General features: G+C 39.2%; 1 protein-coding gene and 2 pseudogenes across 1 annotated transcript; all 3 read left to right on the plus strand.

The window, feature by feature from the left end:
- Positions 1-7,173: 7,173 nt before the first annotated feature.
- Positions 7,174-8,038, plus strand: LOC124961373 (ATP-dependent (S)-NAD(P)H-hydrate dehydratase-like; annotated as a pseudogene).
- Positions 7,637-8,520, plus strand: LOC124961374 (ras-related protein Rap-2a-like; annotated as a pseudogene).
- A 9,210-nt stretch (positions 8,521-17,730) lies between these two features.
- On the plus strand, positions 17,731-19,979 carry LOC124961375 (ribosome biogenesis protein BOP1-like). The gene is given in 4 exon segments (XM_047519955.1): positions 17,731-18,636; positions 18,638-18,692; positions 18,695-18,754; positions 18,757-19,979. Coding segments are annotated over 4 exon segments (2,244 nt in total).
- The last annotated feature ends 1,801 nt before the right edge of the window (positions 19,980-21,780 follow it).

Below are 21,780 nucleotides of genomic sequence, written 5' to 3' on the forward strand. Positions count from 1 at the left end.
TGTCACAACGTGCTGAGACACCAAGTACCTGCCCCGAAGGTCCAGACAGGAGAGGAGACACCTCTCCTGCTCCCTTGGGAAGGACCACTGCTCCAAATGGGTGTTCCTTCCCTGCTCACTCCATTCCTGTGCTGATTCTCCCCTAACTGACCTCTACTTCTGAATGACACTACTTTTTAAAAGTTTCACCCTATCATGTCATTATTTCTCCTACACCAATGGCTTCATTCCTGGATTCCACTTTTTAAGGTTCAATGACTTGTGGAAAAGATTAGGATCATGAATAGCCTGGACAGCACGTGCTAAATGTTTAAGAAACTGGGGACATTTAACTTGGCGAGGGAATGAATATATGTGGATCTTTAAAAACAAGTCAAGTTGAATATAGTCGATTCAAAACAACAGTCAAGAATAGGGACGAAAGCAAGAAAAATAAGAGCAATGAAGCGGGAAGGAGGAGGGGAAGGCAAACTGTATAACGAAAACTTCTACCATCATGGAAGCCCGAGGTACATAAAGATCGTGGGACAGAATAGACCATCCAGGAACAGAACCAACTGCACTGGACATTTGGGATACAATAAAATTCACTTGGGGAAAAACAGACATTTTAATAAGTAGTATTTGCATATAGTCACATGGAAAATGATAAAATTGTTTTTTTCTCTAATTATTCACAAGGATAAACTACAAATGTATAAGAAACCTGAATATAAAAAGAGAAAATAAGTAAGTACTAGAAAACATTGGTTGAATTTTCTATGCATTTGAGTGATCAAAACCTTCCTGATTATGTCTTGAAATCCACAAGGAAGGTGTTGTTGTGCCCAAAGACTCGAGACCCCACAAGGACCACCAGAGACCACGATCAATGCAAGCAGCAAAGAGTCATTTATTAGCAAGTTCGAACCTGGTCCTCTGCGTCCTTAACCAGTGAACGTGGGCTGAAGAAATAAACAGTTCTCAGGAAAAGAGATGCAAACATAGCTATAAAATATGGAAACATGCTCTGCTTAGTTCCTAATGAACATAAGACAAATTAAACCACACTAAGATACCATTTCTTACTTGTGTTGGCAAGATCCAAACATTTGACAACATACTCAATAGGTGAGAGAATGTGGAGGAATACTGCACCCTCAGACACTGCTGATAAGTGTACAAAATGAGACAACCTCCCAAGGAATGAAAGTTGGTCACATCTCCCAAAACTGCTCATGTATTTACCTAATGACTCAACAATCCCACTTCTTTTCTTTTTTTCAGTGCTCCAGAGGGAACTGGGGGCCTCATGCACCATAGGCAAGTGTTCTACCTTGAGCTATATTGTTCCAGTCCTTCTAAGGATACTGGGAATTCAACAAATGTTTAAAATTCATATCTACAAAATTATGTTATTCAAGCATGAATTATAATAACAAAAGATGGTCACAAATGACTGAAACTTCCAACTGTTCATTAATAAGAGTTGTTGAATAAACCAAAAAATAGTATGAAGAAGAAAGTAAATAATTTTAAATACTGTTAAGTTATGGTTTCCAGAATACATTTAAGAAAAAGAAAAAAAAGGGGAGAAAAATATTTATAGAATAATATTTTTTATCTTAGAAAGTGAGAAAAGTGAATCTCTTTCTTAAATTTGAGGTAAAATTGACATGCAATAAATTATGTGTATTTAAAGTGTGCACTTTGAAAAATTTTTACATGAAATTGTGAAACCAGCATGATAACCAAGATAATAAATCAATCCCTTCCCTCCAAAAGTTTTCTCTCATTCTCTAGGTAATTCCAACCTCTGCCCTTGGTCACCCTACCTTCTTGCCACCCATGTGCCCACCCTGCCTATGAACAAAATGTCTATCTTAATAGACTGCTTTGTATTCCTAAAGTTTTCTGTGCATGGAATAATATATACTGTGTTCTCTGGCTTCTCTTATTAAACATAATTGAAAATTAATTTATGTCACTTTATCAATAATGGTACATCTCTTTTTATTACTGTTATAGCATCTCATTATGTGTATATACCACAATTTGTCTATCACCCATTGATGGACATTCGGATTTTTTCCAGTTTTGGTCTTTTATCAATAAAATGGTCAAAAACATTCATACACAATTTATTCTAGTGCTATGTAACATCTTCTCTTTGGAGAAGAATGACTGGAAGTCACTGGCTTCTTAAGGACATGGTCTTCAACCAGGTTTGTGTTCATAGTATACTTAATATGGGATCATACAGAAGTAGGTCACATGATTATGTATATTGACTTGAAGAAAGTCAAATCAATGATTTCTTAAACCATGGAATTAGCAACTGTATTATCTAGTGATGTGTTTCAATATTATTTGATAGTAAAATATCATTGTCTTTTATGACAAAACGGGAACATTCATTTCATACTACAGAGATAAGGGAAGCAAGTTCCTTAATAATTACCCCAGGTTCCCTTAAAAACATAATAATTACATTCAGTTACAGAATCATCTTTTTTTTTTTTTCATTAAGATGCTTTGGGTTGAAAGATAGTATAAGTGGCTGTTAGTTTGTAAGAATATGGGAGAGGAAAAGCTGGGTATGGTGGCACATTTCTACAATCTCAGCAACACTGAAGACTGAAACAAGAGGATCCTGAGTTTGAGGACAGCTTCACAACTTAGCAAGCCCCTGCCTCAAAGTAGAAAATAAGAAGGGCTGATGATGTGGCTCAATGGTAAAGTGCTCCTGAGTTCAATCACCATTACCAGAAACAAAAGAAAAAGAGTATGGGAAAGGACAAAAGCAAATTTTTAAGGCAGGTTACACTTGCTAATCTCACAGTTCTTAGGATGAAATGCTTCTGGTTGCCTTTTGCAAAATGGAATACCTTGTTTTCCAAATAGACTTTGGAATCCTATTACCACCACAGATTGTTTCTGAAAATATCTTTCTCTGCAGGAAACGTCTCTGCATCTTCAGCTTCTAACAACACTTAATATTTTACTTCTCAGATCTGGTGCTGTGGCCTCCTTTGTTCCTCCATTTGAAGATCTACCTTTCACTGTTTCCTTCAGGACAGTGGTTCTCAGGTGGCACCAAAGGCAGCAGCAGCAAAAGCACCCCCCGCAGGGTGGACAGTTTATCTGTTGGGTTTTGGGGACAGAACTGTGTAAATTCCCCAGTATCATTTGATTATCGAGGAGGGGTGGAACAGGCTTGCTATTAGACCTTCCCTTTCAAAGCACCATCTTAATACAGAATTATGCAATTGTAGGATAAAATGGAAATAGTGATTTGAGCTCTGAAGGGGGTGTTGGGAAACAGGTATCATTTTACACTTGAACCAGCATGGGATTAGTATTTGAATTCCAAAACATCCCCCAAATTTGCCTTTTGTATTTTTGTTTCAGAAGGAAAAGAATGACACAAGCTACAATTATTATTTTTTAATTTTTTAGGAACACTGTTAAATATATAGTCTAATCCATGTGCCTGTTGAAACCATTTCTACAGGTATTGCTAATTCTTCAGTATCTTATATTTCTCTTGTGGTGCTAAATATTGTAAGTTCTTCAGTCATGTAAGATTCCACCTGTGTACATAACTTACGTTCTTGAGTCAGTTGAGCTCAGGAAGTTTTGCAATGCATTGTAGGTATAGATGATATAGGAAAATGTCAATCAGACACAGTAGAAGAGTTTGGGGTAATAGCCACAATAAGTTATCAACAATCGAGCCATCAGACTGTGTTTGGCACAGGTTACTTTGTGAAATTATGCAAACCTTTGCTTGTTCATATGCTTGTGATGATCAGAGAAAAGTGACACACACAAAATGTATGGTCTCTGGCTTATGTAGTTTTGTTTAATTCCTTAGGTGTTCCTGTCTTCTTAGAATTCAAACACTACAAACCTAAAAAAAGGTTTGCCAGTTCCTTGTGTTTTTCTTTCATGGAGATGGATGAGATTAAACCTTGGCCAATTGTACTAGAAGTGTAAGTGATATACATATAGGATTCATACTGTGTTAATGGTTACTAGTGCATGTTACTTCTTAGTCCCTCTTATCCAGAATGTGATGTAGGAATAGATCAATCATCAAAGTACTTTAAACAATAGTCTTTCTGTTGTGCTTATGGATACAAGAAATCAACTGAGTTTAAAAGAAAAATTACAGTTACTGACCAAGAAACCACTTCATCTTCATCGACATCAAACTTTGCACAAGGAATGATTCTGACATGAATAACATGACAGTAGTGTAAATTTTACCACTCAGTAGAAACATCATAGTTCTGTGCAGCATATTGACCCTTCAAGAGGCAGAAAGTGAGTCATATCATAGGCCAGTGAGTCCATTGCAAACCAGTACCACAAAACTAAAGTCCAACTGTCGTATAAGACTCCTTTGGATACAGGTTTCTTGTACATTTTGAAACATGATTGTGCTTTTCTATAAGTTGTACAATTAATAGTGTTTTCCAATTTACCACTGTTCCTACCCTGCTTCCTGGAACAGTACTGCTGTGGTAGGTATGCTCATCTTCCAACTTAATACAGCAATAAGAATGCGCTAGAGTTTACACATTTGCTCCAATGTGCTCTTTCATTTGAATTAACTTCAAACTTTGAATTGGGTAGCATAGTACCAGATAATGCTTTGAAGAGAATTGGACCAGTTACGGTCTGTTTTATAGGCTGTTACCTACAGGTGACCTAAATTCACCCTGATCGGCTAGTTCTGCTTAGAAATAGTGTGCCTTGGCCAGATCAGTATCCCAAATGGGAGTGCTCCCCAGGTTGTAGCTGTGATGTTTTCCAGATAACCATATTGTTTTCCTGAAAGTGAACACAATTTTAGTCATGTTGATTAGTTGTTCTTCTATGTCACGTTGCTATTCTTTCCAATAATGATTTTTGGGTTAACATTAAAACCATGTCAGAATAATTGCAAATTTTTTCATGGGTTTATGTCTTCTAAATCATGTCATCTAAAAATGAGTGGGTCAGATGCTAATGAGACACTGCAGGAATGACTACTGATTTTCTGACAGATTGTGAATCCTCATTTTTAAACTGATGACTATGCAAAATCTGGAAAGATATTCTATTTTCTTAACATAGGTTGATAGGATTCCATTTACTTCCTATTTAGATCTATTGACATTCATCCATATGAAATTATGCAGATCATTAGCCTATTATAATTAGATTGTTTGCATTACTGTTGACTTTCTGATGAGACATAAATAAAACTTTCATAGTACGTGAGGTGGATATTTGATGCACAGTACATTAAGATTTTTGAGGGGCCATGTGGGTTAGATGTAGCACCCACATATTTTAACATTCACTCTTTTACATGAACAATGCACGAGGGGAATGCAGTGTCAATACTTGTCAACTAGTGTAAACCCTAGTTATACCAGTCAATGTTTGTTTTTTAAAACAAGTAACAGTTGTTTTAACCTGTGCACTTCAAGAGATCTAGTCTTTATTTTCAGTTGTCTACTAGATCAATTCTGTTCACTAAGTGAATGTTAATAAAAACTCTGAGCCTGAAAGAATTCTCAACCACATTTAGTCTTGTCTCTCATCTTGGTTGGGTTAATTTCAAATGCTAAATTAATTCCATCTACAATACTTCTAGGAAATGAAGAGTTTGCCTTAATAAAATGTTCATTCAACTAAAACTCTGGAGTAGTCAAATATCCAGACTGTAAATTTCTCAAGGGACAAGAACGCCATCTCCTCCATGTCATCTAGACTTTCCAAGGTGCTTGGCAGTACTCTGTACCCTGTGGAGTACTCAGTACCTTTTTGGTTGATGTTGCTGTGAAGATCTACAAAATACTCCCTTCAAACCTACTATTAAAATGTAGCAAAACTGAAAAATTGTTCTTTCTCTTTTCTCATGGACAATAACGCATGTATTTGAGAGTGATAATTTATATGAAGAAGCATCTAGCATCCTTCACATAAGTATGGTTTAAATGAACGGATATATTTCTTCAGAATTAAAGAAGTTTAAATTGAACATTATGAATAGCTTAGTTTTAATTCAGGCCTGCATCAAATGACAAAACAAACAAAAACAAGTGATTGTCTTGAAGCAGTTTACACAAAACACTCGATATGCCCAAGTTATTTAAATTCACTTTCCATTGGGGGTGCTAAAATGAGCTGCTGAATAATAACTATAACTGTAGTCATAATACTTTCAGGCTAAAATACTACTGCTTTACCAATGAAATAATCTTAGGAACTACACCCAGAAACAATGAGTAGAAGAGGAGTTCTGAAACTCATCACTTTTGAGATAGAAAAGTTTGATTGAATCAAGGGACAGTATTCTCTACACCATCTGTATATGGGCAGCTACTTTGGGCTTTGCTACAGAAGCACTATACTCAGATGGATGTAAGGGGAGGCAACTATGGGTGGGTTCAGAACTACTCAGATAAACTACATACAATGCTTTCCATCTTATTAACTGAATAAATACCAAAAAAAAAGGGGGGGGGGTTTAAAGGTAAAAATACTATTGTTTTGAATAAAAAAATAAATTTACCTTTTCTGTTTGATTATATTCCTACCTGGTTTCACCTTTATTTAAATGTGATTTTTAAATTAGAAGTTACATTAGCCCTGTACAGTGGCACACACTTGGAATCCCCAGGGTCTCCGGAGGCTGAGACAAGAAGATCATGAGTTCAAAGTCAACCTGAGCAAAAGCAAGGCCATAAGCAACTCAGTGAGACCCTGTCCAAATAAAATACAAAATAGGGCTGAGGATGTGACTCAGTGGTTGAAAACCAAGTTCAATCCCCAGAATCAAAATAAATTAGAGAGGCTCTTTCCACAGGGTGATCCAAGATGGCGGACTAGAGTGTGACTGCATCTCTAGTCGCTCCAGAACCCAGGATTCAAGAAGGGGAGGCATTGAGAGACTGGACTAAAATAGAGCCACGGGTGAGTCTCCCCCACTGGGTAAAGCTCCGCCTGGGCAGCAGGCCCGGATAGAGGTGGCTTATTGGTGCAGGGGAGGGCAGCTAGAGTCTTCCCCAGGCAGCCCTGCGCACTCCGCCGGTGGGCCCCTCCCACATGGCCAGCTTCTCCAGTTTCTCGGAGCAGGCCCCCCAGTGAGAGACTTTCTGATCAGTCCCAACTCCAAGTCCCGGAGCCACCTTCTCAATGAAGAAGATACAACCTTGCTGTGCACAGGACGGCCTGTGACTGCTAGCGCAGCAGCCAGCCCTCGTGCATGGTTACCGGAAGGCCGTCCTCACTCCCAACTACATGGAGTTCAGCAGGCTATATGAAGCTGTGAGGTCCTGTGGACAGCAGTGACCCCCATGGATCTGTACTGAGGCTCAGCCAGGCCCTTGGGAATGTGACGGTGGTCCAAAAAGGCGAGCATGACCTGATCTCTGATGGCCAGCAGGTTCTAGCCCGCTGCTGCTGGCCGCCCTGGGCGCCTGCTCCCTCACCAGGCAGTGCAACCAACAGGCCTTCCAGAAGCACGGCCACTCTACCACCACCACCGACATGATCGCAGAGGTTGGAACCGCCTTCAGCACGCTCTGTGAGACCTGAGCAGCGCAAACTGGAAGAAAAGTGGCACCAGACTGGGGCACGCACCTGAACTGGAGACCTCATGTCTGCGTGCCGAGCCCCCAGTGTCCAAGCTGCCAGTTGCCTGTGAGGGTTTGGTAGAGAATTTAGGAATTGGGACCTACATTTTCTGTCTGAACTGAACACATAGTTGGAAATGTCACGACACTAAGCAGAATCCTCCAGCATTCTTCTTAGGCTTCTCAGCAGTTGCCGAGGAGAAAAAAGGGAGGCCTGTGGGCCACCAGTGGGGCTTCTGAGAGCAGCAACCACCGCTCCTCTGCCACGCTCCCATCTTCTCTTCTGGCGGCCGCTCCTCGTGAAGGCCACGTTTGCTTTTTAATCAAGGCCTGCCAAGGTGCTGTGTTCACTCTTAAGCTCTTTTGTTTTCTCAGTGCTGATTGGATGTTGGTTGTGGGGTTAATTTATTAAAGTGATTCAGAATTAAAAAAAAAAAAAAAGAAAGAAATACGACCCCGCGATCGAGGACTTCTACCGAAAGGAGATCGAGGTGGACTCGTCATCGTCGGTGCTGGAGCTCCTGGACACCGCGGTCACCGAGCAGTTCGCGTCCATGTGGGACCTGTACATCAAAAATGGCCAGGACTTCATCCTCGTGTACGGCCTGGTTAACCAGCAGAGCTTCCAGGACATCAAGCCCATGCGGGACCAGATCATCCGAGTGAAGCGGTATGAGAAAGTGCCAGTCATCTTGGTTGGGAACAAAGTGGACCTGGAGAGTGAGCGAGAAGTGTCCTCCCATGAAGGCCGAGCCCTTGCAGAAGAGTGGGGCTGCCCCTTTATGGAGACTTCTGCCAAGAGTAAAACAACAGGTGGACGAACTCTGCAGAAATCGTGAGGCAGATGAGCTATGCTGCTCAGCCTGACAAAGATGATCCGGGCTGTTCTGCCTGTCACATACAATAGCATCCGACTCTGACCGTCCTGGACAGGATTTGCCCGGCATCGTAGGCGCTAGAAGCCTCCTCTGCTCCCTTGCAGACCTGGCAGGATGCGTGGCATGAATCTCCAGTGCACTGCAGCTCTTATTCACAGATGAGCAGTGATCGGCAGTCCATGTCTCTGAACACATTTGGGTTCAGTCCCTACAGTTTTCCCCATTGTCCTCAGTCCCTTTTGTGCATCTGCAACTTGAAGGCACAGCCCATCCATCTACAGGGTGGTTTCATTTGAAAGTGATGACAGCCTTGTTGCTGAGTTGACAGAAGCACCTGTTGTATAAATTTTAAATAATTATGAGGGAGGAACCAGTAGAATTCCTATGACCACTAACAATTACAATATTTTGTCTTCTTTAAAAAAATTAAGGAGAAATATTTTCCTATGAGAGTACCGAATTTCAGGAATTGGGAGTTTCTAACCAGTGTATTCCATCGAGTAAGAATAGCTAGCCTGCCCACAGCACTGCAGGAAGGCTTTGCTCAGCTGACACACATTACTGTCTTTCAAAATTGATGCTTAATTGTAGATGTTACCCTAGTTTGTGACATGGAACTACCTCGTGCATCAATCCTTGATAGAACAAAAGTCAGAACAAGGTTGTGTGAAAATCCAGCCTGACTCTAGAATCTGTTCAGTCCCCTGCTTGACTATGGAAATGGAGGCTGTCACAAGGGTTGGATCAGAATGAAAACTTCCAACTCACCCTCCATGATCTGAGCAAGGATGGTCTTAATCTCCTGAACAAGAACGAGGCAGCTGAGGTGGAGAGATGCCTAGCCTTACTAACAGCCGCAGTAGATAGATGACTAGCACCACCACGTGAGGAAAATGAAGCCATGTTGCATCCACATGTCCCCGTTCGCAGAACCCACACAGGACAGCACAGATGTCTAGCATTTTTACATTTGTTAAAGCAGCAATTGTTCCTTGCCTTTAAGGGCTCTGGTTATGACGTGACCTTGGCTAACGTGCTCTGGAAATTCAGTTTGCTGTAGCAGAGCTTTATTGCAGGCATTTAAAAATTGAATAGCCATGTGAAATAATTTGGGCTTAAAAGTAGAACATAAATTATAGAGTGGGAGGTTAGGGACAAAAAAGTCTTTTATCTTTAATTTGCCTGGAGAATTCTTATAAAGTTTTTCTTATAACAGTTTTGCCCTAATTACTGAAGTGGGAAATAAAGCTAGAGTGAATATTTTGTTTTGAAAAGGTGCTCCAGCTCTGAATTTTTGGTTTTCATAGCCATGAAGTATTTATCACCTGCATGAGTAATGGCACAGAAAAACCTATTCCCAAGTTTTACAATCAAGTGTAGAAGGGTTTTCACCTCCCTTTGAAGTCAGGAATGCTGAAGAGATGGCCTCGAGCCACCCTCTGAAGATGAATTTGGCCTTCAGAACTGCAATGTCACTGAGTCTGCAATACACTTGCCACCCCACATTTTCTTGGTTTCGCAGTCTTGTGCAAGTAACCTCTGGTCTTATGTGTGTAACTGAGGGAAGAGTGTGTGTTTGTGTGTGCATGTGTGTTTATTGTTCCTAAGACTTTGGCACAAGTTGGAGATAATTGCCTATACTGAGAATCTATACTGCAGAAGATAGTGTATCCAAGACATTTTTTTCTTTGAAATGATTTTATACATCATTGAAATCGTGGGTAACCCCCAAGTGTTTAGTAACTGGCATTAAGTTTACAGGTTAGAAATAAAGGTTGACAGTATTTTTCATAGATGAGAAAACTGAAGAAATAATGTGGATAAAACCAGGCTGTGGTTGTTAGAGAATCTTTGAATTGTGAATATTTACATTGTTCAGTATAATTTTTTATAACCTTCAATTATGAAGCACCTTGTTTATAGGACAAGAAGTTTTAACCAATTTTCTTGAAATAAATTTCACTGTGTAAAAATTGATTTAACTCAAACACATAGAGAAATCAAAGATTCAACAAGTATGGCTTATCTACTGAGGTAGAAATATTTATTAGTGAGTTGGTTGAGTTTTGAAGCCCCTAACTTCTTGGAATGATTGTTTTCTTAGAATTCCATAATTCATAGCAATTTGTGATACCTAAGATTGCATATTAGAATCAAGTGTACAGATTTGCTGTCATGGATTGCTGTGCAGATGTGAAAAATTGGTGAGAAAATGAGCCATCTGGCAAAATGTAAGGTGGAAAGATGAAAATTCAGGGTTTCCTGAGAAGGGTTTGTCAGACAGGTGGGCTTTTACTGTAAGGATCACTGAAATCACTGAGTCACTGAAAGCCGATCTAGCTCCCTGGCCAGTGTTTCCACATGGCCCTCCCTGGTAGTGACAAAGCATCACAACGTCCCTGAGAGGGAGCCCCAGTGGTACCCCATCAGCCTCCATCTGGCATGAATCTGGCTCGGCTTGAGTGAGTGTGTTCGCTGAGATGGGAATGAAAAGCTCAAGAACAGAAGAAACACTTGTTGGCACATGAAAATAATAATAGTGGCTTCAGAGGAAAGTTGGTGACTTTGGGTCACTATTTATTTTATGCCCTGATTAGACTAGCAACTACTTAAGTGGAAGTTTTTCTAACATGCTTTAAAAATATTGTGGTTTGATCCAAAGACCCACTTTTTCTTTAGCTCTTGTGATAAAGTTTTGTTTTGTTTTTGACTTCGATGCAAAGGCAGCATTTTTTCTTAAATTCCTTTTCTTTTAATGTTGCAACTTTTGGATTCCTTTAAGCTGGGATAATGATGGTAGCTGATGCCTTTCATTTTGTTCAGCAGACACAAAACAAGCCAGCATCTGATCAGAAGTATTACATGAAATCTTCCCTTCAACTATTGAAAAGTGCTTTGATGATTTTCTCCTTCGGTTTGCAGATTAGGACTGAACTTCTGTGGTTGCCATCATTTTTCTGTGGTAAAACTACTGATATATATACATATATATATATATATATATGTATATATATCAGTAGTTATATATACACATATATAATTTTTTTTTTGTATAAAACAATGTTGCCTAAGGATGTCTGGTATTTGTTTCCAAGGGTGGATTTTCCAGTGTGAATGTTGTCAGTATCTGAATGTGAAAGTGTTTTCTTTTGTTTGTTACTGTCGGGTTTTTTTTTTATTATTATTATTGTATACAAATGGGATACATGTTGTTTCTCTATTTGTACATGGAGTCAAGGCATACCATTTGTGTAATCATATTTATTTGTTTTTCAGTTTGGTCCTTATCAGTAGTCCTGTGTTAGCACTGGTTAAGCTTTAATTGCCACTTTAGCCAATCAGATGTTAAAGACTATGGGGGTCTTTTTCTTTGTATTTTTTTTAACTTGTCATTGTGCACCTATTAAATCTTGATCAGGGTTTCAAGAACTACTGCAGTAGGTTTTGAAAATGGACTTGTCATTATTGATTTGGGGTTTCCCAGAGATATAGTTCAGTTAATTGTTCAACTCTAATACAACTGACCATTTAAAATTGAACAACAGTTTATTGTTTTGTAACAATGTCAGTTGTTAAACCTTGACATTTCAATTAAAACATGAATTGTAGTTATAACCCAATGCAAATTCAACAGTTGTATTTGGAGTTAAATTATTTTAACAAATAAATTTATTTAATGAAAAAAGAAAAGAAAAGAAAATCAACAAAGCCAAAATTAGCTTTACAAGGATTGATGGAATTGAAAAATCCTTAGAAAAATTGATAGGAAAACATTGATCGATATTCATGAATGAAAAAGGTAACATAATTACATATACTATAAAATATATAACAAAAGAAAATCATGAATAATTTCCTTGTCAATAAATTAGAAAATTTATATGCATAGATCAAATTCTGAAGGGAATAAAATACAACAGACACATGAGAAACAGAAATCTGAATTATCCTATATATATTAAAGAGTTGTATCAATAAACAAAAACCTACTCTGCAAGGAGTATTCCAAGAATTTGTGAATTCTTCTAAATATTCAAGGAAGAAATAACAATTTATATAAACCCTTTTCAAGATTAGAAAAGAGAGAATACTAACCAAATTATTTTAAGATGTCACAGTAACCTTGTTACCAAAATCCTGACAAGGACATTTTAAGAGAGGAAAATGAAAAAGCATTCTGTCTAATAAATATAGACATGAAAAAAGTTTAATGTATTAGCAAATTCAATGCATTAATATATAAAAATGATATCACATAAGCAAGCTGAGTCTATTCTAGGAATAGAAAGCTGGGTTAATATTTTTAAAAATCAAATCATATTAGTTCACTACAATAATAAATCACATGATCATCTCATAGATATAAAAGAGGCATTCAGTATTTTAAAAAATAATCCAGAAAAATGGAAAAGAACGATAAAACATCACACTTAATGGGAAAGAGTAAAAATATTTCACTTGAAAACAGATATGATCAGAAAGGATGATATAAAAATTTATGTAAAACATGATTTTGTATGTAGAAAAAAATGTAAGAAATTATTAGTGATTTTAGCAAACTCATTGGACACAAAATTAAACCTGAGAAAAAATGCTACAAAACAAAGTATATCATTTATGTATATTTTAAACTGTAAATATATGAATCTAACCCTAAGTAATATATAATTATATATATAGCTATAATATATATAATATATATATAATATATAATTACATATATAGCTATAAATATATATGTAATGCACCCACTATCAAGCTTTAACTGATATATTTTCTGCTACTTTCTACATACATACATATTTTCCATGACTAAAAATGGTATATGATTCTAATGAGAAAAATAAATACCTAAACTTAACAAATATGGTCAAATGTCTTCTCAGAGGCATTTTATATTCATAAATTTTTTATCACTTCCTCTTCATGTCCCCAAATTTCCCCTTTTTCATTCCTGGAAAAAACTTAATGTTTAAATTTAAAAAACCCACAAAAATGAAAGAAAAAAAAATAACAAACTACATTTAGAAACTTTGTTACACATTTTCCAATTCAAGTTTTGTATATTATTTAATAGATGCCTCATAATAAAAACCATATGATTTAGGGAAAAACTTCATCACTTTAATGTAAAAATAAGTATTCCAATGCAAAAAAAATCATAAAAAGTCAAAGAAAATTTTGTTCAAAAAATAAATAGTAGGGGCTGGGAAGCTAGCTCACTGGTACAGTGCTTGCTTAAAGCTTGGGAGAAGTCCTGGGCTTGATCCCCAGCCTGACTGCCCTCCCAAAAAAGAAAAGAAACCCCAAAAAACAAAAAAAAGTACCACACTTTCATATTTCTGAATGTATATGCATGTCTATATGCATATAAAATGTACATTTCTATACATCACATACATTTCTAAATATGCATATCTATATAAATATATGTATAAAGCAGAACTAAATTATTTTTAATATGATTTTAGCTCTGACATAGTATGATTACCAGTAAATCTTCCAAATTCCTGAAATTTATGAAATTTTAGAATATACCTACTGATACCATTGTTTAACAGTGACGAGTTCTGCTCCTTCTAATGTTGAAGTTTGAACACTAGAGAAGCATGCCAAGGCAAGCATATTAAGCAGGTATTATTTATAGGTAATAATACAGACTTCTCCAGGGAGGGAGAAGGGGGCCATGACTGATGTTCTAAAGTCCCAAGAAGTGAGCCCTCCCTCATCTTTTTTAGGTTAAAGTCTCTTTTGTTCTCCAGTTCTGTCCCCCCTTTTCTCTCCTTCCTGCCTACATGACTAGACCTGGTTTTGCATTAAGTGAGAAGCCATGGGCAGGGGGAGGGCCAAGGTGATTCAGGCAGGTAAGGGCCCAGGGGGGCATTAATTAGCAGCTCCTTGCTTGCAGTCCTTGATAAAGACAGGTAAATTTGGTAATCAATGGCCTCCAGAGATCTTTGACATCCATTCTCCCAGGGTCAATCTCCAACTTACAGAGGTAGATGGCTTCATGGCTTCATTTCCTCGATTTGACCTGATCCCCTATTTCTACACTAACTACCTGTCCTTTATTCTAGCTTTACTATGATAGGAGAAAGTAGAGGTAATGTGTTAGTTGATATAATACAGTATATTAGTTAATAGGTGAGACTTTGGCAATGATTACTTTTATTTATTCCTAATTTTAAATCTATGAAATGAGAGTAAGTGATGGAATAAGCATTCTAGATTACTTCAGAGGATTAAAAATGATATTATATCTAAAACTCTTACTAAATACATATTAATTTAATGAACATAATTGTAACTGAGATCATTCATCAACAAAAAGAGAAAAGTTGATATGTACAGAAACTTTGTTGCCACCAAAGGAAAGAGAACTAGCAAAAACATCTAAAAATCTTTTTCATATCATTTTAAAGGATGTGTCTATAGAAATGAAATTTAATATGTTTTATTGAATTGTCTTACAAATTAAGACAGTACTCTGCACACAGAGTGCTCAGTAATTGATACTCTTAACTAACAAAAAGAAATGAGATTTTAGTATACAGAAATTGTTGTCGTGTGCAAAATGACTGGTTCCCTCTAAGACCAAACTTTTAAGTAAATGTAGTTTTATGAATTGAACTTCAGGATTATGCAACATGATTAAACTGAACACAGAAAATAGGGAGAAAAATCAATCTATATAACACACACACACACACACACACACACTCATGTACATACACTTTCAATATTAGTGCTTCAAAATGTTTGGCTCAATGAAAAATGCAGACATCTTATAAATCTTATAAATGTAGAGTTAAAAACAAGGTAACACCTATGTACTAATTTCATAGAAACTCTTGGTGGAATTTTAGTTACCTAACCACCAAGTATAATTTTCCTATGTTGTGTTTTGCATGCATATGAAAAAAAATGATATAGACGGATATGTGTTATTACTTCCTTTAGCAGGACTCTAACACTATATCAAATTTTATTTTGGTGGTCCTTTTATTAGCTTTCTACCATTTGATCAGCTGATATCACTAATAATAATTTTTTAAATAAACTGGGGTTTGCAAGTCCTGTCCTGAGACTGTAATATTTCAAAAAATAGTCTAAGCTTAAGGAAAAATCCAATTACAGAAACAGCATTAAAAATGCCAAGTGCTGGGCAGAAGCAATTCTGGATCAGTTTTAAAAAGTGATTGATGAAACTCTAATCCAAGTTGAAGAAACAGTTTCAGGACAAGCTGTGACCATTCCATATACTTCAATAGCTGCCATAATTAGCCTGGTGTTTCAATTTGTTAGGACTGGTGGGGACAGTTTTCCTCAGAATGCAAACATCAAAAACCAGGGTCCCTTGCACTTCAGAAGAGGCTGATGAGAGGCTTTTCTAGTCTCTGTTAACTAAAAGATTAATTATTGCCAATGGGAGGCTATGTGGTGATTGTCACTCTGTCTATGTGCATTACTTTTAGCATTAGAAGAAAGGTATGGTTGACGCTGCACTACTCAATCAAGCAGCTTCACATTAGAGCACAAAGTTGGTTTTAATATCCAGGGTGTTTCTGATTGATTTTTCTTCCTGTTTTCTAGGTCCATGAGTCACAACTATTTATTTATATTAGAATTTTTAAACTGTCTCTAAAATATTGAGAAATTTTGTTAATGTACTTTGCCTCAAGTCATAGCTTCCTTCTTACTACATATTAGCTAAATAGCAATTTCATATATTTTTGTGATTGCAAAATGACATCTTTCAAATAATTTTATAAACCTGCTAAGACTACAAAGATTTAAAACAACCTAGAAAGCTATGTTAATTGTACAGATATTTAGAACTATTACACTATAGTCTTATCCCTGGATTAATGGCATGCACTCTGACTTTTCATAATACAAATTCATGAAATCTCATTAAAGGAGATGGGAAGAATGGACTCACACTTAGTCTTCAGGTAAAATTGATCTCAAATTGAAAGCATGTATTAGTGGAGAACATCACTGAAATTACATAAAAACCTTAATTTTAATCCCCTGGATTGACTATTATTTAATTGTTTTCACTGTTACTTTAAAGGGAAAAAGTACACCCTATCTATCTTTTTTAAAAACTTATTTCTTTAATAGACCTATCATAAATGAACTAGAAGAAGTAATTTAGTGAGTTGTGGAGGAAATAGCCATAGCTGAAGAAATTGGCAATGTTTTCAATTCTACCACAACACCTGAGCGGAAAAGTTTTAAAGTCAAGAAAAATAAGATTAGAGAAAAGGGCTTGTCTGAGCTTCCAGAGGGAAATTTTCCACAGATTCTGTTAAAATCAAGTTGCTTCTATCTCAATTAGGCAAATACATCACTTAACAGCAGCACTGTCCAATAGACACATAATGTAGGCCACAAATATACTTTTATTTATCTAGTAGCTACATAATGAGTAATCAGAAACAGATGAAATTAATTATATGTTAAGAAAGTGTTTTAACCCAAGTTATTTAAAATACCAGCATCACATGTCCTTAATACAAAATACTTAGGATATGCTAACCAAATAGGTCTTCAAGATCCAACATACTTTACATTATAGCATATAATTCAGAGAAGCCACATTACAAGTGTCCAGTACCTTCGTGCCTATCATATCAGACAACACAGATTTAGAGAATGTGTAGGCTTCTTTCCCAGAAAGCAGTTGCCACTCTTTAGGGGACAGAACAATTTCAGAGTTCTGTGAAGTTACATACTCAATTAAGAAGACAATGAAGAGTAAAAAGTGCTTCCATCTTCACAAATATACACATAGTTTATAAATACACCCCAAATCAGTGTGAAATGGAAGACTTAATAAAACTATATTAAGATTTCATTTCACTCCAGTCAGAATGACAATGATCAAGATTACAAACGACAATCAATGCTGGCGAGGTTGTGGGGAAATGGAACACCTCCACATTGTTGGTGAGATTGCAGACTAATACAACCACTCTGGAGAGCAGTTTGGAGATTCCTCAGAAAACTATGGATGGAACCACCATATAACCCAGCTCCTACTCCTTGATATTTTCCCCAAAGATCTAAAATCAGCATACTACAGTGACACAACCATATCAATATTCATAGCAGCACAATGCACAATAGATAAATTAGGGAATCAACCCAGATGCCTGTCAGTGTGTGAGGGATTAAAATATTGTGTTATAAGCAGGAAGCGGCCGTCCGTCGGGAGCCTGGAGCCCCTCAGCATGGCTGCCGAGAGGGGTGCCCGGCGCGAGGCGCTAAGAGTGCGGCCCGGAAAGCGGCGTCCGGAGCCAGAGCCAGAGCGCCAACTGGAACGGGAACCGGAGAAGCCCTCCCTTCTCTGCAACCCTGCTCCCAACCACAATGATGACAGTGATTCTGGCCTTTCTGACAGCAAGGAGAGTGCATTCTCAGGTCTGGAAGTATCTGACAGCGACAGTAGTGAGGACACTGAGGATAAAGAAGATGGAAGCAACTGTGACAAAGACCACGGTAGCACAGAGGAGACCTCTGAGGAGCAGGCACAGGCGCAAGCCTCTCTCCGAACGACAGAGATGGCGAGAGTGCGGAGCAGGGACGAGTATGCAGAAGACAGCTCTGATGAGGAGGACGTCCGGAACACGGTGGGCAACGTGCCTCTGGAGTGGTACGAGGACTTCCCACACGTGGGCTACGACCTGGATGGCAGGCGCATCTACAAGCCCCTGCGGACCCGGGATGTCCTTCACTGGCGCACAGTGAAGGACAGGATGACGGGGCAGGACCTGCGGCTGACTGATGAGCAGGTGGCCCTGCTGCAGCGACTACAGCGGGGCCAGTTTGGGGATGTGAGCTTCAACCCTTATGAGCCGGCTGTGGACTTCTTCAGCGGAGACATCATGATACACACAGTGACCAACCGCCCTGAAGACAAACGCAGCTTCATCCCGTCCCTGGTGGAGAAGGAGACGGTGTCTCGCATGGTACATGCCATCAAGATGGGCTGGATCCAGCCTGGCAGGCCCCGGGACCCCACCCCCAGATTTTATGACTTGTGGGCACAGGAGGTCCCCAACGCTGTGCTGGGGCCCCACAAGATGCATGTGCCTGCACCCAAGCTGGCCCTGCCTGGCCACGCCGAGTCATACAACTCCCCCTCCCGAGTACCTGCCCAGCGAGGAGGAGCGCTTGGTGTGGGCACAGCAGGAGCGGGAGAGAGGAAGCTCAATTTCCTGCCACGGAAGTTCCCAAGCCTGCGGGCTATTCCTGCGTAGGGCGCTTTAGCCAGGAGCGCTTTGAGCGCTGTCTTGATCTCTACCTGTGCCCAAAGCAGCGCAAGATGAGGGAGAACGTGGATCCTGAAGACCTCATCCCCAAACTGCCTCGGTCCAGGGACCTGCAGCCTTTCCCCACGTGCCAGGCCCTGGACTACAGGGGCCACGGTGATCTTGTCCGCTGCCTCAGTGTCTCCCCAGGGGACCAGTGGCTGGTTTCAGGCTCAGACGATGGCTCGCTGCGGCTCTGGGAGGTGGCCACTGCCCGCTGCATGAGAGTGGTGCCCGTGGGTGGCGTGGTGAGGACTGTTGCCTGGAACCCCAACCCCAGCGTCTGCCTGGTGGCCGCAGCCATGGACGACGCGGTGCTGCTGCTGAACCCAGCCTTGGGGGACCGACTGCTGGCGGACAGCACAGACCAGCTGCTGAGCGCCTTCGCCCTGCCAGAGGAGCCTGCCCTGCAGCCTGCGTGCTGGATGGAGGCCTTGCAGGAGGAGCGCCAGCGGGGCCTGCGGCTGCGCATCTGCCACGGAAAGCCCGTGACACAGGTGCCCTGGCACAGGCCCGGGGACTACCTGGCTGTGGTGCTGGCCACCCCAGGCCACACCCAGGTGCTGATTCACCAGCTGAGCCGGCGTCGCAGCCAGAGCCCCTTCCGCAGCCAGAGCCCCTTCCACAGTAGCCATGGACAGGTGCAGTGCGTGGCTTTCCATCCCACCTTTCCCTTCCAGATCGTGGATTCTCAGCGCAGCATCCGAGTCTACCACCTGTTGCGCCAGGAGTTCACCAAAAAACTGATGCCCAACTGCAAGTGGGTGTCCATCCTGGCTGTGCACCCTGCAGGTGACAGCATCATCTGCGGCAGCTATGACAGCAAGCTGGCGTGGTTTGACCTGGACCTTTCCACCAAGCCCTACAAAGTGCTGAGGCACCACAGGAAGGCTCTGTGGGCTGTGGCCTCTCATCCCTGATACCCACTCTTTGCGTTGGGCTCGGAGGACGGTAGCGTCATTATCTGCCATGGAATGGTGTACGATGACCTGCTGCAGAACCCACTCCTGGTGCCAGTCAAGGTGCTGAAGGGCCACGTGCTGACCCGGGACCTGGGTGTGCTGGATGTGGCCTTCCACCCCACGCAGTCACGGGTCTTCTCCTCAGGGGCTGATGGCACTGTCCGCCTCTTCACCCAGGCTACTGCCCTGCTGCGGGGTGGGGGCTGACCTTCTCAACAGAGGCTTTCTTACTGTGAAAAAAAAAATTGTGATATATATATATATATATCATTGTGATATACACACACACACACACACACACACACACACACAGTGGAGTTCTACTCAGTCATTAAAAAGAATGATATTATGGCATTTGCCAGGAAATGGATGGAAATGGAGAACATCATGCTAAGTGAAATTAAACAAAGTCAGAAACTCAAAGGTCAAATAATGTTCTCTCTCATATGCAGAAGCTAGAGTAAAATAATGGAAAGAGGGAGGGAAGGATAAGATACCATAAAGAACCAATCAAATACAAATTAATAGATGAGCAAAAGGAAGTCTAGTAGAGTAAAGGAAGGGGAAGAGGGGAAGATGTGAAAGAAAGGAAGGAGGGAATGGAGCAGGTATATCATGAACTGAAATCCATTTCCATGCATGTATGAGTTTGTAGGGATGAACCCACATACTATATACAACCATAAAGCTCTAATAATTTTTTTTTAAAGGAAAGAAATCAACAGACAAAGAGGGAAAGTGCAGATGACAGAGAACTGTGCACACTGCCAGGACTGAATGGAGCCACACACTGGGCCAGAAAGATAGTGCCAAATCCTAGGACAGAGATGTGTGATTAAAACAAGACCATTTTCCTTAGCTGTAATCAGAGCTGAGATTCAGCCAGCATGCACCAGTATGGTTAAAAAGGATATTATCACATGAAAATGCTTTCCTTATTTGTTAGTAAATAACTGTTAACTCAGTTACCAACCCTAAATGCCCCTATGTCCAGCAATTGAAGAGTTACTTTCTATTCCAGCAGGGAACCCAGGATTACTATCCATTCTGATTGTTTAGTGCTTGTGTAGTGTATTTAGCAAATATTTTTCCTATCATTCTTGTCTATACATAATTAGCTGTTCATAATGACTGCAGTTAATTATCTAGCAAATCTAGTTAATTTAGTCATATTGTTGTGTGTTGATCTTTTCATCAAATTGTTTCTTCCTACGATCAGCAAAAAGACTGATAAGTAAAAGGCCTAAATTGAGTAGCTCTGAACAGCCATATACAAGTCACATAGAAATTAAACTCAACCAAGTCTGCCAAGCCATTTGTTATTCAAAAATATTATAAAGATTATTTCTGCTAGGATACTGCAGCTTGTGGAAGATTTTACTTCCACAATTCTCCATATCTACTTTTATCTTTGATTTAATATTTAAATAGTGAAAGATACACCCCAAAATAGCTCTTAGAGTTTATCCATAATATTCAAAATCATTGATTTGTGCATCTTTTACACACACAGAATTTTTAAATTTGAATTACAAAATAGCAAAGAATAAATAACTTCCTGAGTGAAGATTTTGCCATTAAAAATGAGAAACAAATGCAACTTGAGCACTTCTGTCCTTTGTAAAAATATTTAAGAGAATGTGCTCTTTGTCACAAAAAAAGTGGTTTGATTTGAAAAGAGTGGAAATTACCCCAAACTGTTATTCACCCCATCTAAAGATCTTTGCTTGAAAACATATTATGATACAATCAAGAGAGGCCATCTACCACTGGGGAGTGGAGAACCTGTGACATGAAAATAATTGTTGAAGTTACCTTGTGATTTAGAAGAATAAAATCAAACCAATATTTTTATTCAAGTGAAACAATAGCAGTTTTCTCATAAAAATTTGCTTTATAAATTTTCTTTACTTGCAAAATGTGAATTTATTTCTACATTTTAAAAAATAACCACTTCCTAGTTGTAACTTTTAAAAAATCTATTATTTTATTTTATTTGTTCTGTAAA

This window comes from Sciurus carolinensis, chromosome 12 (genome assembly GCF_902686445.1).
Source record: "Sciurus carolinensis chromosome 12, mSciCar1.2, whole genome shotgun sequence".
NCBI lineage: Eukaryota > Metazoa > Chordata > Mammalia > Rodentia > Sciuridae > Sciurus > Sciurus carolinensis.